The 17,353-nt window shown below is 44.2% G+C and overlaps 1 protein-coding gene across 1 annotated transcript in view; it reads left to right on the top strand.

Annotated features, from left to right (window-relative positions):
* Window positions 1-17,353, top strand: part of RasGAP1 (Ras GTPase activating protein 1) — a 373,291-nt gene that overhangs the window by 111,678 nt on the left and 244,260 nt on the right. Inside the window, exon 5 of the mRNA XM_068380108.1 lies at window positions 5,583-5,739. Within this exon, the coding sequence (XP_068236209.1) occupies window positions 5,583-5,739 (157 nt within the window). The remainder of the gene's footprint in view (window positions 1-5,582; window positions 5,740-17,353) is intronic.

Here is a 17,353-nt window from a genome sequence, read left to right as displayed (position 1 = left end):
GAAGAAGCTGATGTTCCTTTTTCGCCTACCGAGCCCTTTGAGGAGTTATCTGAAGAGGAAGACTCTAAGTCTTTTCGTCCGTCGGTAGACTTAAAGAAGCTGATGAGGATTTTTCCTAATGAATTTCCAGAGTCTTTTGTTCCCATGGCTCCACGATCGCCTCCATCGGAGTTTACTCTAGGGAAGCCTAAAAAGAAGTCTCTGTTCACTAAGATGATACTCTCTTGTTCATCAAAAAGAGCACTTAAATTGATGGGAGACTGGATGGGATCCAAGAAGGAACAAGGGAAAGCGGCCTTCGCGTTCCCCCCACTAGATTGGCATCTAGTTCCAGTATATGGTACGATACGGGAGAAGTTCTCGGCTTGGGAGTTCCTGCCTCTGCCCAGGGAGAAGACTGCTCAAGCCTGGTAGACGCTCCCCATAGATCGGCCATGAGGAAGACTGAGGTTTTTTGGTCTACCTCTGAATTAGACCATTTGCTCAAAGGTGTCTTCAGAGCCTTCGGCAAGAAGGTGGCTACGCTCAAGGAAGGGGACTCTTCGAACTTAATCCACGTCATGTCCTGCATGGATAAGGCGTTGCGAGATGGGGTGAATGAGTTAGCAGTGATTTTTACAGCAGGCATTCTCAAGAAGAGAGCCCAACTGTGTTCATTTCTGTCTTTAGGAGTTTCTCCTTTTCAGAAATCCGAATTGTTGTATGCCCCGCTGTCGTCGTCTCTGTTCCCACAAGATCTTATTAGGGAGAAGTCTTCCTCGTTAACACAGAAGGCCACTCAAGACCTAGTCTCGAAGACGGCAAGGAAAGTGTTGCCATCATCTTTTGTTAGCCGCAAACCTAAGGAAGTGGCTCCTTTTCCAAAGTTTCGAGGAAAGCCTTCCATTAGAGGTAACTTTAAATCAGATGGAAGGGGAAGTAAGAAAAGAGGAGCCAAGACAGGGCGAAGCAGAGTCTGACTGCTTTCGCCTTCAGGCAGTAGGGCCAGACTACACACCTTCTGGCAGGCATGGGAGAAGAGGGGTGCAGATCTTTGGTCAGTCCGACTTCTAAGGTAGGGCTACAGGATCCCTTTTATAAAGCAACCTCCTCTAAGGTTAACCCCAGTGGATCTCTCTCCCAGGTACAGGGAGGAATTAAAGAGGCAAGCATTACAGCTTCAAGTCTCTCTTGTTGGAGAAGGGAGCTATAGAGGAAGTACAGGACTGGCAGTCACCAGGCTTTTACAACCGCCTTTTCCTGGTTCCCAAGAACTGGGGTGGGGTGGCGTCCAGTTCTGGACGTAAGTGCTCTCAACGATTTTATCTAGAAGACAAAGTTCTCGATGGAGGCGTTGAAGTCAGTGCTTGCAGCGGTAAGGAAAGGCGACTGAATGGTGTCACTGGACCTCCAGGATGCTTATTTCCACATCCCGATTAATCCGAAGTTCAAGCACTTTCTGAGATTCGTATTCCAAGGAAAGGTCTTTCAGTTTCGAGCTCTGTGTTTCGGCCTCAACACCGCCCCACAGGTCTTTACAAAGCTCATGCTCAATGTAGCAAGGATTCTCCACTCAAGAGGCATCAGAGCCTCCTTGTACTTAGACGATTGTCTTTTGAGAACTCGCTCTCAAGATCGCTGCCTGAAGGATCTTCAGACAACATTGAAGTTGACAGAAGAATTTGGTCTTATGGTCAACAAAGACAAATCTTCTCTGAAACCATCTAGAGATTCTATATTTAGGAATGATGATTCGGAGTCGAGTTTTTCGGGCTTTTCCGTCTCCCTTAAGGACGGAGCAAGCCCTTCAGAAAATATGTGCGTTCCTAGGATAGCAGAGGTGTTTTGTGAGGAAGTGGATGAGTCTGTTGGGGACTCTCTCCTCGTTAGAACAGTTCGTCTCTCTGGGAAGGCTGAACCTTCGACTACTCCAATTTCACCTCAACTCTGGCAGGAGCAGGGAGAAGGATTTGGAGGTGTGTATTCCTGTCACGGAGTCAATGAAACGTTGCCTTCAGTGGTGGAACGACCCGATCAAGTTTCAGGAAGGTTGCTCATTAGAGCTGAAGAGCCCAGACCTTGTGTTGTGTTCCGACGCCTCGGACTCGAGGTGGGAGCAACACTGGGCAGACTGGAAGTATAGGGTGTGGTGACGGAGATTCAGAAGTCTTTCCACATAAATCAAAAGGAGCTGCTAGCAGTTCTTTTGGCCTTGAAGAGCTTCGAAGGGTCAGTCCGGAACAAGGTGATACAAGTCAATGCAGACATCACCACAGCATTGGCCTACATTGCCAAACAAGGAGGAACGCACTCGATATCCCTTTACGAGACGGTAAGAGATCTGTTCATCTGGGCAAAGGAAAAGCAGGGGATTCTACTCACAAGGTTCATTCAAGGGGAAAAGAATGTTTTGGCAGACGGTCTCACCAGGAAAGGACAAGTCCTACCCACAGAGTGGATTCTACACCTAGAAGTGTGCAAAAGTCTGTGGAAGCTTTGGGGTCGCCCTCACATAGACCTGTTCGCGACTTCAAAGACCAAGAGACTAGAGACATATTGGTCCCCAGTGCCAGATCTCGAGGCAGTACACACAGACACATTCCTGCTAGATTGGTCAAATCTAGATGTGTACGCTTTTCTGCCTTTCAAGATCCAGTACAAAGTACTACAAACGTTTTTAAGAAGCGAAGGGACCAGAATGACCTTGATAGCCCACCTCTGGCCCTCAAGAGAATGGTTCACAGAGGTACTGGAATGGATGGTGAACACTCCCAGAAGCCTCCCTTTGCGAGTAGATTTACTCAAATAACCCCACTTGGTAAGACACCATCAAAGTCTCCAAAGTCTTCGACTAACTGCCTTCAGACTTTCGAAAGAAAGCTAGAGGCTTTTCGAAGGAGGCAGCTAGAGCGATTGCAAGAGTTAAGAGGTCTTCAACCATCAGAGTCTATCAATCCAAGTGGGAAGTTTTCAGGGAATGGGGCAGGGTCAACTCTGTTTCCTCTTCCAGTACCTCTGTAGCTCAAATTGCTGACTTCCTTTTATTCCTGAGAAGAAAACTAAGTTTTTCTACATCAACTATCAAGGGATGCAGAAGTATGTTGACGACTGTATTCAGGCACAGGAACCTGGACCATTCAAATAATAAGGATCTACAAGAACTAATTAAATCCTTTGAGACAACAAAGCAACAGCACCAGGATTCACCAGCTTGGAATCTGGATGTGGTGTTAAAATTTCTGGTGAGTGACAGATTTGAACCTCTGCACTCTACATCTCTGAAGGACCTCACGATGAAAACCCTTTTCTTGGTTAGTCTGGCAACAGCCAAGAGGGTTAGTGAAGTCCATGCAATCAGTAGAAATGTGGGCTTTCAGGATAGTAAAGCGATCTGCTCATTGCAGTTGGGTTTTCTTGCTAAGAATGAGTGCCCTTCTCAGCCTTGGCCTAAGGCCTTTCAGATTTTGCACCTGGCAGACGTGGTTGGAAATGAGTTAGAGAGAGTTTTATGTCCAGTAAGAGCCCTCAAGTTTTACTTAGAACAAAAAATTTAAGAGGCAAGTCGGAAGCACTGTGATGCTCGGTGAAGAAACCCTCCTTGCCAATGTCTAAAAATGCCCTGTCATACTTTATCAGACTTTTAATTAAAGAGGCTCATTCTCATTGCAGTGAAACAGACTTTAGTCTTTTAAAGGTCAAGACTCACGAAGTGAGAGCTGTGGCAACATCGGTGGCATTCAAACAAAATCGTTTGTTGCAAAGCATTATGGACACGACCTTATGGTGAAGCAAATCTGTGTTCGCTTCACACTATTTGAGAAATGTCCAGACACTATATGAGGACTGATACACTCTGGGACCGTTTGTAGCAGCAGGTACAGTGGTGGGGGAAGGATCCACCACTACTTTCCCATAATCCTAATACCTTTTCTCCTCTTGTAACTTTTATTTGGTGTTTTTATGGTTGTCTTGTGGAGATTGCGACAGTCTTCCGCAATCATTGAATTGTCAGGGGGTCCATTTTGTTCCTTGAGAGTGCCTCGGAAATGGGTATTAGAGGAGGCTCTGTCACAAAGAGGTGTGATCACCGGTTGGCAGCTCCTAGGGATCTTCAGCCCCCTGAGAGAACCGCTGGATCTCATAAGGAAAGCAGACATAATGGCAGAGTATCATTGAAGTCAGCTTCCTTATCAGGTACGAACCCTTAAGTTTGTTTTGTATTTAAACTCTTAAGCAGAATTCCAACTATATTGGCTGTCTCTAACCTTCCACCAAAGGTGTTAATCAGCTATATATATAACCACCAGGTAAGTCTTGTGTTTAAAAATGTTATTTTCATTATAAAATAAATTTTAAAACATACTTACCTGGTGGTTATATATAATTAAAATACCTCCTTCCTCCCCTCTAGAGACTAGAGGCATGGAAGATATGGATACTGATGGAATGGTTTCTAGGTTCCTTGCTTGAGGCGCGCAGGTAGTACACCTGGCTATCCAATCGGCGATTGCTGCGAGTTTTGAATTTTCTGCTGTGACATCAGGGACGTAAGCTATATATATTTTACCAGGTAAGTATGTTCTAAAATTTATTTTATTATGAAAATAAAATTTTTAGAATTTTTTCATTTCTACCAAGAAAAAAGAAAAGGGTTTTACATATTTAACAAGTCATTCTTTGTCGAGTTCATGTCACATGCGCTGCACATCATATGTATGGCGTAAGGCGTGCGAGCGAACCGAATGATTTCCTTTTGGTATACTACTGAGTAATCTTATTATTCCCAATATCAAATCATCGAAGAGAGAGAGAGAGAGAGAGAGAGAGAGAGAGAGAGAGAGAGAGAGAGAGAGAGAGAGAGAGAGATTTTTTCTTCTTGTTTGTCCTGTTTTGAGGTTGGTGCTACTCTTGTTTTATACAGGTAAATGGTGTCCTGTTTTGAGGTTGGCACTACTCTTGTTTTATATAGGTACTGCAGTGTGACCTTGAGATCAGCTGATGCCTACTGAAAGTAAAACCAAAGTAATTGTTGAATATTGAAATGCTCCCTAAATTGAAAAATAGCGTACAAAAATGCTTTATTAAACCACAATTTAACACGATAATTTCCACTGAAATGTGAAGGATTAATAGTGAACTAAAAGTTAAATAATGTATGAAGCTTTAAAAATGAACTAGCCTTACTCTCACACACACAAATGCATGCACACAGAGAGAGAGAGAGAGAGAGAGAGAGAGAGAGAGAGAGAGAGAGAGAGAGAGAGAGAGAGAGAGAGAGAGAGAGAGAGAGAGGGGGGGAGAGGGGGGTGTATTTGTTTGATTATGAAGACTGGTGCTATCTGGCTTTTTTTTATGATAAAGAATTTTTGTGTTAAATCTAGCATTTATGTATTATGAGAAATTTGTGAGTACCAACCTTGCAGATATGTTATGCTGCCATGATGGAGCATATGTGCGCCATTGTAGTCATAGTTATCGATGGCTGTACGGGAAGCTTCTTGTCTTGGCGCAGTGGAAAAGGGCTGCCACTATTTTTTTTCACTAGGTGATTTATAGAAAGGAAATTCTTAATGATTTATTTCTTAATTCCTTATGTCTTTCAGAATGTTGGAATGCAGTGATCTGGCCATTATAAATGGATCTTGTGATCCATTTGCCACAGTAACAATGTTGTACAGTAATGGGAAGCAAGAAGGTAAACGAACAAAGGTGAAGAAAAAGACAACATCTCCGCATTTTGATGAAGTTTTTATATTTGAGGTAAGTATCCTTCTTTTATGATAAATATAATTGCTGTTGTTGGTATTGGGATGGGAGTGAGGGAGATATTAATAAAAGTAGAACTCCAGAGCAACTGACTTAATTTAGCAGCAACATGTATTTATAGGCCCCTAAGGGGTCACAGAAGGGTGAAAATTGTATGTTCACATTTATTGGCTTTTGTCCATAAGGTTGACATTAACTTGAAAATTTACCATAATAATGGTAATAAGTCAAAACTAGCATTTATTCCTGAATCATTTATATGGGATAACTGCTAGTCATGTTTTCTACAACCGGCCAATAAAAAAATTGGTTTGATTGCACCATGCTTCTTTGCTGGGCAACCATATTGCATGCAAAGGGAGCAAGAGGGTTCTTGCTCACCTCTCCTCCCCAGAACATTGCTAGATGCAAAGTGGAGAGGTTGTGTGTTCACTTCCTCTCTACAATCAAGCCTTGCGTTCATCTCGCCTACCCTTTTAGTGTCTAGTGCTTTAGACTTGCGTTTTTTTTCTTTATTCACGGTCACTTGTTACTATTCATTATCTGTGAATTATGAGTGAGTGCTTTATGTCTAGTAAATCTCATTTTTTTCTGGCAATAAGATTTTGCAAGGTGTAACTACCCTCCACTAGTTATCAGAAAGGGGGTACCTGGGTTATCCCACCACCACCCCTCTCACACCAGCACTAATCAACACTGTCAATTTTTATTTCGGTTTAGTGGAGCGCAGATGTGTTGGACTTCTCCGCTAAACATAAAAAGTTGTTTTCTGTCACTAAATACAAACTTTTCCTCTTTATTAGGGAAATATACTTTCGGAAAAGCTGGGGGACTAGCCATAAGACTTTTGCGAGGTGTAACTATCCCATCGGTAGTTAGTGGGGGTTAGGGGTTAGTACTAGCACATCTAGGTTGTCTCGTCACCTTTACTTTTGGCTTGGTTGAGAGTGAACATTCGTCTTTCTCCATTATAAACTTTTTTCTCTTCATGTTGTGAGTGTGACTTCTGTTCGTCATGCGGACTTGTCCTGGACCTGAAGGGCGCAAATCTGGTACCTTTATCTCTGTGGTTGAGACCTAACCCTATTTGCTGTGCCCTGCCTGCTGAGGATGACCCTGTAACAAGGACGACACCTGTGAGGAGTGTAGGGAGTGGTGATCCTTCCAGTGGGAGAGGTGGCGCAAGAAGTCGAAGAGGGATTCTTCTCCCTTGGGGTTATCCTCGAAGCTGAAGAAACCTTGACAAGCTTTCTCGCTCGGTCTCTTATGGGATTGATCGTGTATGAGTGTTGACCCTTTAAACCTGTGACAACATTTTGGTTCACAGAATGTTGCAGCTTCCCTTAAGGAAGCGGATTCACCCTTCTCTGCCGGAAATTCCTTCTCTGTTGATGATTTGTTGCAGATTTGACCTACCTTTGGTATCGCTGGTCCTTCGTCAAAGGAAGGCTTATTCGAGTTGCTGCAGTTGGGAGCACAGAGGAAGCGCATGGCGGCTTCCTTAGAGGTGGATCTTAATCTTCCCCAGAAAGGCTTCGAAGGTTTCATACTTGAGGAATTCTCTGCTTCTGTGTCAGGCCCAGTCTTTCCAGCTCCTCCCATAGTTCCAGCCGCCAACGTCTGCACTTCCCTTGTTCTGAGTTCCCTCGAACTGCAGAGGGGGCCAAAGACCATGGCATGTTCCTGTTCCTCTAGGTGGTCAGCTATCCTGTTCATAGGTTAGGTCCTCCCTAGAGTTTCCAGAAAACTCTCAATCAATCCTCCCCAGAGTGGTCTCGGCCACATGGAACTTTGAGAAAGCGGCTGCCTTCGCCTTTTCCTTTGCCTTTCTCTAGCCCCTTGAAGCATGGCTCGCCAGCTGATGTTGCTCGGCCCCAGCTAGTTCGAAACGCTCTCTCCTCGCCTCGCCCTGTTCCAGTTTTGTAATCCAGGAGTTCTCGTCGCTCAACCTACGTGCCGTCATCATCAGAGCACAAAGTGTGCCTCGTCTCCCACCAGTGCTCTCCACCCTCTTCTCATAGCGCCGACAGGAGGATTGCCCAGAATGCCCTTCGAGATCCAAACATAGTCGTCTTCCAGATCCCAAAGTGGTTCAGCGCAGGTTCCAGCCCCAGCGCTCTACCACACTTAACCGAGCAAGCAGTCTCCGTCTTGTCACAGTCTTCCAGTGTTCATCCAAGCTGCGTGACCCAGTTCCTGCTCGCTTTCATCTTCCTGAACGAGACCAGTTTCCAGCCCAAGAGTGCACTCCAGTTTGTGACTCGCCGCCAAATCAGCGCTATGCTTCTCCACAATCCCGGCCTCCTAAACGTGGTCACCCTTTGTCGAGTAATCTCCCACCTGCTCATGTCCACAATGCTTCCAGGTATTCTCTTAGCTTGGGAGACGGTTGTTGTTTGTGATTCCACATTTTCTCTTGAGCGTCCAATAACGTGCAGAGACGCAGCTGTTCGCGATCGCCTAGCAACGAGCAGCCACCCAGCAGAGCATGAATGTCCAGCAACACACAACCTTCCACCGGCGAGCGATTGCCCAGCACAGCGCAACCTCCGAACAGCGAATGCCCACCCAGTGACATAGGAGCGCCTTTCAACAGTGAATGCCCACTCTGTGACGTAGGAGCACCTTCCAACAACACGTGATCTCACAGCCCACACGTTCACGCAGCATGGCATAGGAACTCCGATTCTCCCGAAGCACTCTTCTCCTTCATCTGACCCGAGGCGCAGGACTTCTGTTCTTATCACATCCTAGGAACACCAGACCCCCGATGTTTGTGTCTCCAAATAAGACCAAGATGCGCAGTCCTCCTGGAGCTAGAGAAACATGGCAGCAAGATTTGTCCCAGCAGGAAATGACACCAGTGATGCCAGCCAAGAAAAGGAGAATGCAGAAGAATGTGACTCTCCCTCCAGGTGGCACCCTTCACCCTTGTACAAGCCAAGGTTTGAGACCCCGCGAGAGATATCTCCGAAGACAATCTACCGGTTGTCTCCCACCGAGGTCACCGCCCCAGGACAGCACTTTTCATAAGTGGTAGCGGACCAACCTCCTTACGTCTCTCCCGAAGGATGCTCCCTATGCAGGGAGGATGCAAGACCTTCCCTGCTGGCTGGTTGTCTCCCCCCCCAGGAGAGTAAGGGTTCGAAGACAGTCCCAAAGAATCGATTGGCTAGAACATCATCCTAGACCCAGGAGAAGGCGTACAGCTATGCAACATCAACGGTGGATAATGATGACGGTAAGGGAGGCTCCCATGACATCCAGAGTATCCAGCAGGCTCCACGGCGACAACTACGACCTAGCATGGGCTCCTATGTGTGAGAGCTCGGGTGTGGATGAGGATCACGATTCTGGACATGACGACTATTTTCCCAAGGCAGCAAGTCCAAGGTATTCAAGAGGCCAAACAAAAGGAATCTGACTGTGTTTTAGCAGGTGCTGGCCTGCATGAGGGCCATCAACAGCTTGGACGACCCTTCCACTGATCCACCAGAAGGGAAGAACACTACTGGACCATCTATACAGCACCCAGAGACCTCCAAAGACCAACGCTGCTTTGCCCTGTTCATTGGGAGCTGGGGAGAAGACCTCGCAGATCACTGATGTGTCGAATTCTCTATGTGCAAGCTCCTCCTCCTAAGCTTCTTCCTCCTCTCATATCGCAGAGGAGATATTAGGTTACAGAAGAGTATCTGTTGGCCTTACCTCTAGATCCCGCCATCGAAGCCTTGACAAGAGGCTTTTCGGGCAAGATGCTCTCTAGCCTCCCGGGCACTTTCTCTGCAGCAGATGCCATCAATTTGGAGAAAGTTGCAAATTTCGCCACGCAGGCAACTTCGTGGGTCGTTCTTGGGCAGTGGATCATCTAATCAGAACAGAGGATTGGTCCCAGGAGAGTACCAGGGAGCCTATGGCAACTTTTCTTGTTGGGAACCAGAACCCTGGAGTTCCTTGCCCATCAAGTAGTCATCTTGTGGGCAAATTTGATCGTTGGGCAAAGGGACTCTTGTGATAGAGAAGTTCCTTAGAGAAGTTCCTAAGTCGAAGGTGATGAGGCGTAGGAACTAGGTGATGGAGGGCCCATCTCTTTCCAGTATGGAAGACATCGAGAGGGCTGTTGATCGATGGAGGAAGACAAGCCAGGACTCTCCTTCAGAGGACAATGACTTCTAGGTCCTATGGGGCGGTTCCTCCACTGAGGAAACCACAAACATCTAGACCACAGGTTAGCTGCAGAAGTTCAGGCACTCTCAAGACTTCTTCCAAAATGCCCTTCCCTTCCTCAAAACAGCTGAAGGTAAACAGGAACAGCAGAAGAGGCTAAGGAGGAAGAGGTAGCGCTTAAGGCCTCCGGCTAGGGAGGACAATCCTCCCTCTTGTCTACCATAGGGGGCGGGGATGCCTGCAACACCGGTGACAGAGGTTTCTGCTGCACGGGGCCGAGACCTGGACGGTCTCAGTGATTTGTTCCCCCCAGATGCTGAAGCCTTGATTAGGATGGGGTGCTTAGGGATTAGCAGCTGGGCTCTAATAAACAGTAGGAACTACTTTCCCACTGGACCTCGGTGCCCAGCTGTCGATCCAACTAAATCAGTCAGCACTTTCTCTTTTACGTTCGTCGAGATGTTCCCCAAATATCTTTGTCTATCTGTACCGCTCTGCAGGCAGTGGTTGTACAGATTGATATAAGAAGAAAATACATAATCTGTTCTCTTTACTTGCCTCCAAATGATAACATCTCGCATGATAATATATTACATACATATACCAAGGCACTTCCCCCAATTTTGGGGGGTAGCCGACATCAACAAATGAAACAAAACAAAAAAGGGGACCTCTACTCTCTACGTTCCTCCCAGCCTAACAAGGGACTCAACCGAGTTTAGCTGGTACTGCTAGGGTGCCACAGTCCACCCTCCCACATTATCCACCACAGATGAAGCTTCATAATGCTAAATCCCCTACTGCTGCTACCTCCGCGGTCATCTAAGGCATCGGAGGAAGCAGCAGGGCCTACCGGAACTGCGTCACAATCGCTCGCCATTCATTCCTATTTCTAGCACGCTGTCTTGCCTCTCTCACATCTATCCTATCACCCAGAGCTTCCTTCACTCCATCCAACCACCCAAACCTTGGCCTTCCTCTTGTACTTCTCCCATCAACTCTTGCATTCATCACCTTCTTTAGCAGACAGCCATTTTCCATTCTCTCAACATGGCCAAACCACCTCAACACATTCATATCCACTCTAGCTGCTAAATCATTTCTTACACCCGTTCTCACTCTCACCACTTCGTTCCTAACCCTATCTACTCGAGATACACCAGCCATACTCCTTAGACACTTCATTTCAAACACATTCAATTTCTGTCTCTCCATCACTTTCATTCCCCACAACTTCGATCCATCCATCACAGTTGGTACAATCACTTTCTCATATAGAACTCTCTTTACATTCATGCCCAACCCTCTATTTTTTACTACTCCCTTAACTGCCCCCAACACTTTGCAACCTTCATTCACTCTGACGTACATCTGCTTCCACTCCACCATTTGCTGCAACAACAGACCCCAAGTACTTAAACTGATCCACCTCCTCAAGTAACTCTCCATTCAACATGACATTCAACCTTGCACCACCTTCCCTTCTCGTACATCTCATAACCTTACTCTTACCCACATTAACTCTCAACTTCCTTCTCTCACACACACTTCCAAATTCTGTCACTAATCGGCCAAGCTTCTCTTCTGTGTCTGCTACCAGTACAGTATCATCCGCAAACAACAACTGATTTACCTCCAATTCATGGTCATTCTCGTCTACCAGTTTTAATCCTCGTCCAAGCACTCGAGCATTCACCTCTCACCACTCCATCAACATACAAGTTAAACAACCACGGCGACATCACACATCCCTGTCACAGCCCTACTCTCACCGGAAACCAATCACTCACTTCATTTCCTATCCTAACACATGCTTTACTACCTTTGTAGAAACTTTTCACTGCTTGCAACAACCTTCCACCAACTCCATATAACCTCATCACATTCCACATTGCTTCCCTATCAACTCTCTCATACGCTTTCTCCAGATCCATAAACGCAACATACATCTCCTTACCTTTTGCTAAATATTTCTTGCATATCTGCCTTACTGTAAAAATCTGATTCATACAACCCTTACCTCTTCTAAAACCACCCTGTACTTCTAAGATTGCATTCTCTGTTTTATCCTTGATCCTATTAATCATTACTCTACCATACACTTTTCCAGCTACGCTTAACAAACTAATACCTCTTGAATTACAACACTCATGCACATCTCCCTTACCTTTATATAGTGGTACAATACATGCACAAACCCAATCTACTGGTACCATTGACAACACAAAACACATATTAAACAATCTCACCAACCATTCAAGTACAATCACACCCTCTTCCTTTAACATCTCAGCTCTCACACCATCCATACCAGACGCTTTTCCTACTCTCGTTTCATCTAGTGCTCTCCTCACTTCATCTATTGTAATCTCTCTCTCTCATTCTCATCTCCCATCACTGGCACCTCAACACCTGCAACAGCAATTATATCTGCCTCCCTATTTTCCGCAACATTCAGTAAACTTTCAAAACTTTCCGCCCATCTTTTCCTTGCCTCCTCTCCTTTTAACAACCTTCCATTTCTATCTTTCACTGTCTCTTCAATTCTTGAGCCAGCCTTCCTTACTTTCTTCACTTCTTTCCAAAATTTCTTCTTATTCTCTTCGTATGAATGACCCAATCCCTGACCCCACCTCAGGTCAGCTGCCCTCTTTGCCTCACGTACCTTGCGCTTTACTTCCACATTTTTCTCTTTATATTTTTCATACTTCTCTATACTATTACTCTGCAGCCATTCTTAAAAAGCCCTCTTTTTCTCTTCCACTTTTACCTTCACTCCTTCATTCCACCATTCACTGCCCTTCCTCATGCTGCCTCCAACAACCTTCTTGCCACACACATCACTTGCAATCCCAACAAAATTTTCTTTTACCAACTTCCACTCCTCTAAATTGCCAGTTTCTCTTACTTTCACTTCGTCATATGTCATTTTCAACCTGTCCTGATATTTACTTTTTACCCCCGGTTTTATTAGCTCTTCAACCCTCACTAGCTCCCTTTTACATCCACCTACTCTATTCCCCCACTCTTTTGCTACAACTAATTTTCCTTCCACCAAAAAATGATCAGACATACCGTTAGCCATACCCCTAAACATATGCACGTCTTTCAATCTTCCAAACATTCTTTTAGTTATCAACACATAATCCATTAATGCCCTTTCTACTACTCTTCCATTTGCCACTCTTACCCATGTATACTTATTTTTATCTTTCTTTTTGAAAAAGCTATTACTTATTAGAGGGGATTAAACAACTCCCACAACCCTTTTTTCTTACTAGGAGATCTTGATAGTAGACATCACTAGGAGATCTTGATAGTAGACATCACTAGGAGATCTTGATAGTAGACATCCTTTATGGGGTGATGTTTTATGCAAACGCTTGGGTAATATTATTTCATCAATTTTGGAGAATGAAGATGTAGGACTCCTTAATACAGGAGAGTCTACACACTTTCATGGTCAGACAGGTACCTTGTCCTGCATTGACCTATCAGTTGCAAGCTCTAATTGTCTTCACAATTTTAATTGGAGAACATTAGATGATTGGCATACTAGTGATCATGCACCAATTATTATAAGCACCAACAATGGTCCACCTTTACAGAGATCGCCTCGATGGAATCTTGATAAGGCGGACTGGGATAGATTTCGGGAGCTAAGTGAAATTGAAGGAAATGCAGAACAGTTTGAAATTGTTGATGATGCCATAGACTTACTTAATGGAACTCTTCACACAGCAGGAGTCAATTCCATTCCCAAAACAACAGGGATATTCAGACGATGACCAGTCCCCTGGTGGTCATCAGAACTAACTGCCCTGCACAGAGCCACAAGAAAGTCTTTAACTTTATTGCGCATGTGCCGTACTGAGGAGAATTTAGTCATATACAAGAAATGTAGAGCACAGTTCCGTCGTGCCATGAAAGAAGCTAGGTGCCAGTCTTGGATGTTATTTGTTTCCTCCATTAACAGTAGAACACCAACTTCATCTGTGTGGAGGAAAGTCAAAAAGATAGCAGGCAAATTCACCCCAAACCCACCACCAGTGTTAAGGGTAAATGGCCAGTATATGACTGGAGCAACAGAAGTTAGCAATGCCCTGGCTGACCATTTTTCAAATGTATTGTGCAAGTGTGAAGCAGCTCCTGGTCACCAGTATAGGAGCATTGAAGAAAAGAAAGTTTTAAATTTCGCAACGAGAAAGCAAGTCATACAATTCTCCTTTTACTGAAAGAGAATTTGATTCTGCACTTGCTACGTGTAACAATACAGCCCCTGGACCCGATGGAATTCCATATCCAATGATTAAACACGTACTTTTTAATACAAAGTTATTTATTTTAAGCATTTTTAATAGAATATGGCATGATCATAGTTATCCATAGTTATCCAAGTGTTTGGGAACTAGCCATTATTTTAGCCTTTTTAAAACCCGGTAAGGACAAGTTTTTAGCAGCAAATTATAGGCCAATTGCATTGACATCTTGTTTATGCAAAATCATAGAGAAGATGGTCCATATAAGACTGATGTGGTACCTTGAAAAGAAGGGTATTTTATCACCCATTCAATGTCGATTCAGAAAAATGCACTCAACGACTGATGTGCTGATACGACTTGAGTCGTCCGTTTGTGAAGCCTTTGCTTCCAAACAGCACCATGTGACAGTCTTTTATGATCTTGAAAAGGCATATGATACCACATGGAGATATGGTATACTTAAAAGAATCCATGAGTTTGGATTAAGAGGAGAGCTACCACTATTTATTCAGTCATTTCTTTCACATAGAGTTTTTCAAGTGAGAGTTGGGGAAGCTCTATCAGAGAGTAAATGCCAGGAAGAAGGAGTTCCTCAGGGTCGTGTGCTGAGTGTAACCCTTTTTGCAATAGCAATTAATGGGATATCCTCAGTCATTCCCCGGGATGTTCTCACAACATTATTTGTGGATGATCTCTCCATATCATTTGATGGAACTAGAATGGCAATGGTTGAGAGAAAAATACAACTCTCTATTGACAAAATTATCCATAGGGCCAATATGAATGGATTTAAGTTCTCGTTAAATAAAACTACAATTGTCCATTTCTGTCGTATCCGGGGAGTATATCCAGACCCGGATATATACATCAAAGGTCAACGGATCCCATGTGCAAGTGAAGCTAAATTTTTAGGTTTGATATTTGATTGTAGGCTTACATGGGTTTCTCACTTAAAAGCATTAAAATCAAAATGTCTTGAGACTCTGAATCTTTTAAAAGTATTGTCCCATGCATCATGGGGGCCAGACTGCAATACTATTTCAAAATTATACAAAGCCTTGATTTTATCCAAAATTAGTTATGGATGCGAAATATACTCCTCAGCAACCCCAAGCCGGTTAAGAATATTAGATTCTATAAATCATGCTGGTATTAGATTGTCCACAGGAGCATTTAGAACCTCAGCTATCACAGGTCTCCTTGTTGATGCTGGGGAGTTGCCTCTAGACCTTTACCGAATGTCCTCTATTATTGGGTATTGGTTTAGATTGCAAAGACTCCCTAATTCTTTAGCCTTTCAGACTGCAAGCCTTGTAAGGCACTCAACATACTTTGAGTTGCACCCAAAATCTCCTCAACGTTATGGGTTTCGGGTGAAACAATTATTAAACAATCTGGATACAATTAGAATTAAGGTGCTTCCATTCAAGGTATCACCAATGCCTCCATGGAAATTACCTGACATATCTTTTTGTAGATACTTTATTGGAGTTAAGAAGAATATGACATGACTTAGAATCCAGTTTTCTTTTTATGGAACATGTTGCAAAATATAGGGGATCGACTGATGGCTCCAAATGTGATGCTGGCGTTGGATTTGGAGTATATTGTAATGATTTTAATTGTAGAGGTGCACTTCCTCTAACAGGTTCCATATTTACTGCCGAACTGTGTGGCATACTAACCGCTATTGAGAAAATAGCTTTGGAAAAGGAGGGTAATTTTACAATTTTTAGTGATGCAAGGAGTGTCTTCAAGCTTTTAGAATGGTCTTTTATTATTGGACAGAGAGGTATAACAGTTCGATTTTGTTGGGTACTAGCACATGTAGGTGTGTCTGGGAATGAGAAGGCAGATTTACTGGCGAAGAATGCGGCATCCGAGTTGCCACCAAGGAGGTATCCCATTCCCTGTAATGACATCCTACCTTACATCAAGAAATTGGTTTGTAGTAAATGGCAACAACACTGGGACAGTCTAGATGGCAATAAAATGAGGGAAGTAACAAATGTCATATCACCTTGGAGGTATAACATGATACCCCGAAAATGGGAGAAGACTCTTTGTCGTCTCCGTATTGGTCACATTCGGTTGACACGAGTTTCTGCCGAAGGGCCAACACCAACCGTATTGTGAGGACTGTTTAGTACCTTTAACAGTGAGGCATTTGTTGACCGAATGCCCTAATTATAATAGCTTAAGAAATAGATATCTGTTTGAGGCTCGAGGTGAGGATGGCAGGTTCATCCTTGCCAAGATTCTTGGACATGATGTGTCCTACTATGCGAGTAGCATTTTTAGATTTATTTCAGAAGCAGGTCTTGTGTAAACTATTTAACTATTACAATGACATCTTAACTTTTATAGTTTTAATTAAATTCTCTTATTTGTCATATATAATAAATGCTATTGGCGTCAATGACCTTAGATGTCAGGATGCCAGAAAACTTTCAATCAATCAATCAATCCGTGATTTGTTCTGGATATCGCATCCCGTTCCCGTAACTCTCCCTCCGTTGACTCAGCGTCCAGTTCCATTTAGCTCCTACTCAAAGAGATCTGTGAAAGACCTGGCCCTCAGGCCCGAACTCCAGACCATGTTGGAGGAGGGCGCTCTCCTAGAGATCTCAGACGAATCCCCAGGCTTCTTCAGTTGACTCTTGTGAAAAAGACGTCTGGAGGCTGGAGACCCGTCATTGACCTCTCCACCTTTAACAACTTTGTTCGACAGACTCCGTTCAGGATGGAGACGGCAGACACAGTCAGACAGACAGTAAAAGCACAGGGCTTCATATGCAATGAGTGATCTAAAGGACACATACTTCCAGATCTCAATCTACCCGTCATCAAGGAAGTATCTAAGGATCATCCATGACAACAAGCAATACCAGTTCAAGGTGCTGTGCTTCGGCCTGTCAACAGAACCTCTGGTTTTCATAAGAGTTTTCCATCTTGTGTCACCCTGGGCCCAGAGGATCGACATCCGTCACCTAAGATACCTGGATGACTGGCTGATGCTAGCAGACTCAATGGCTACCCTTTTTCAACACCGAGAAAGAATTCTTGACTTTTGTCGTAATTTGGGGATTGTGATAAATCTTGAGAAGTCATCCCTGCTACCATCACAAAAACTGGTATATTTAGGCATATTCATCAACACCAGCTTGCAGGAAGTCTTC

This window comes from Palaemon carinicauda, chromosome 9 (assembly GCF_036898095.1).
Source record: "Palaemon carinicauda isolate YSFRI2023 chromosome 9, ASM3689809v2, whole genome shotgun sequence".
NCBI lineage: Eukaryota > Metazoa > Arthropoda > Malacostraca > Decapoda > Palaemonidae > Palaemon > Palaemon carinicauda.
This window is presented reverse-complemented; position numbering and strand designations above follow the sequence as displayed.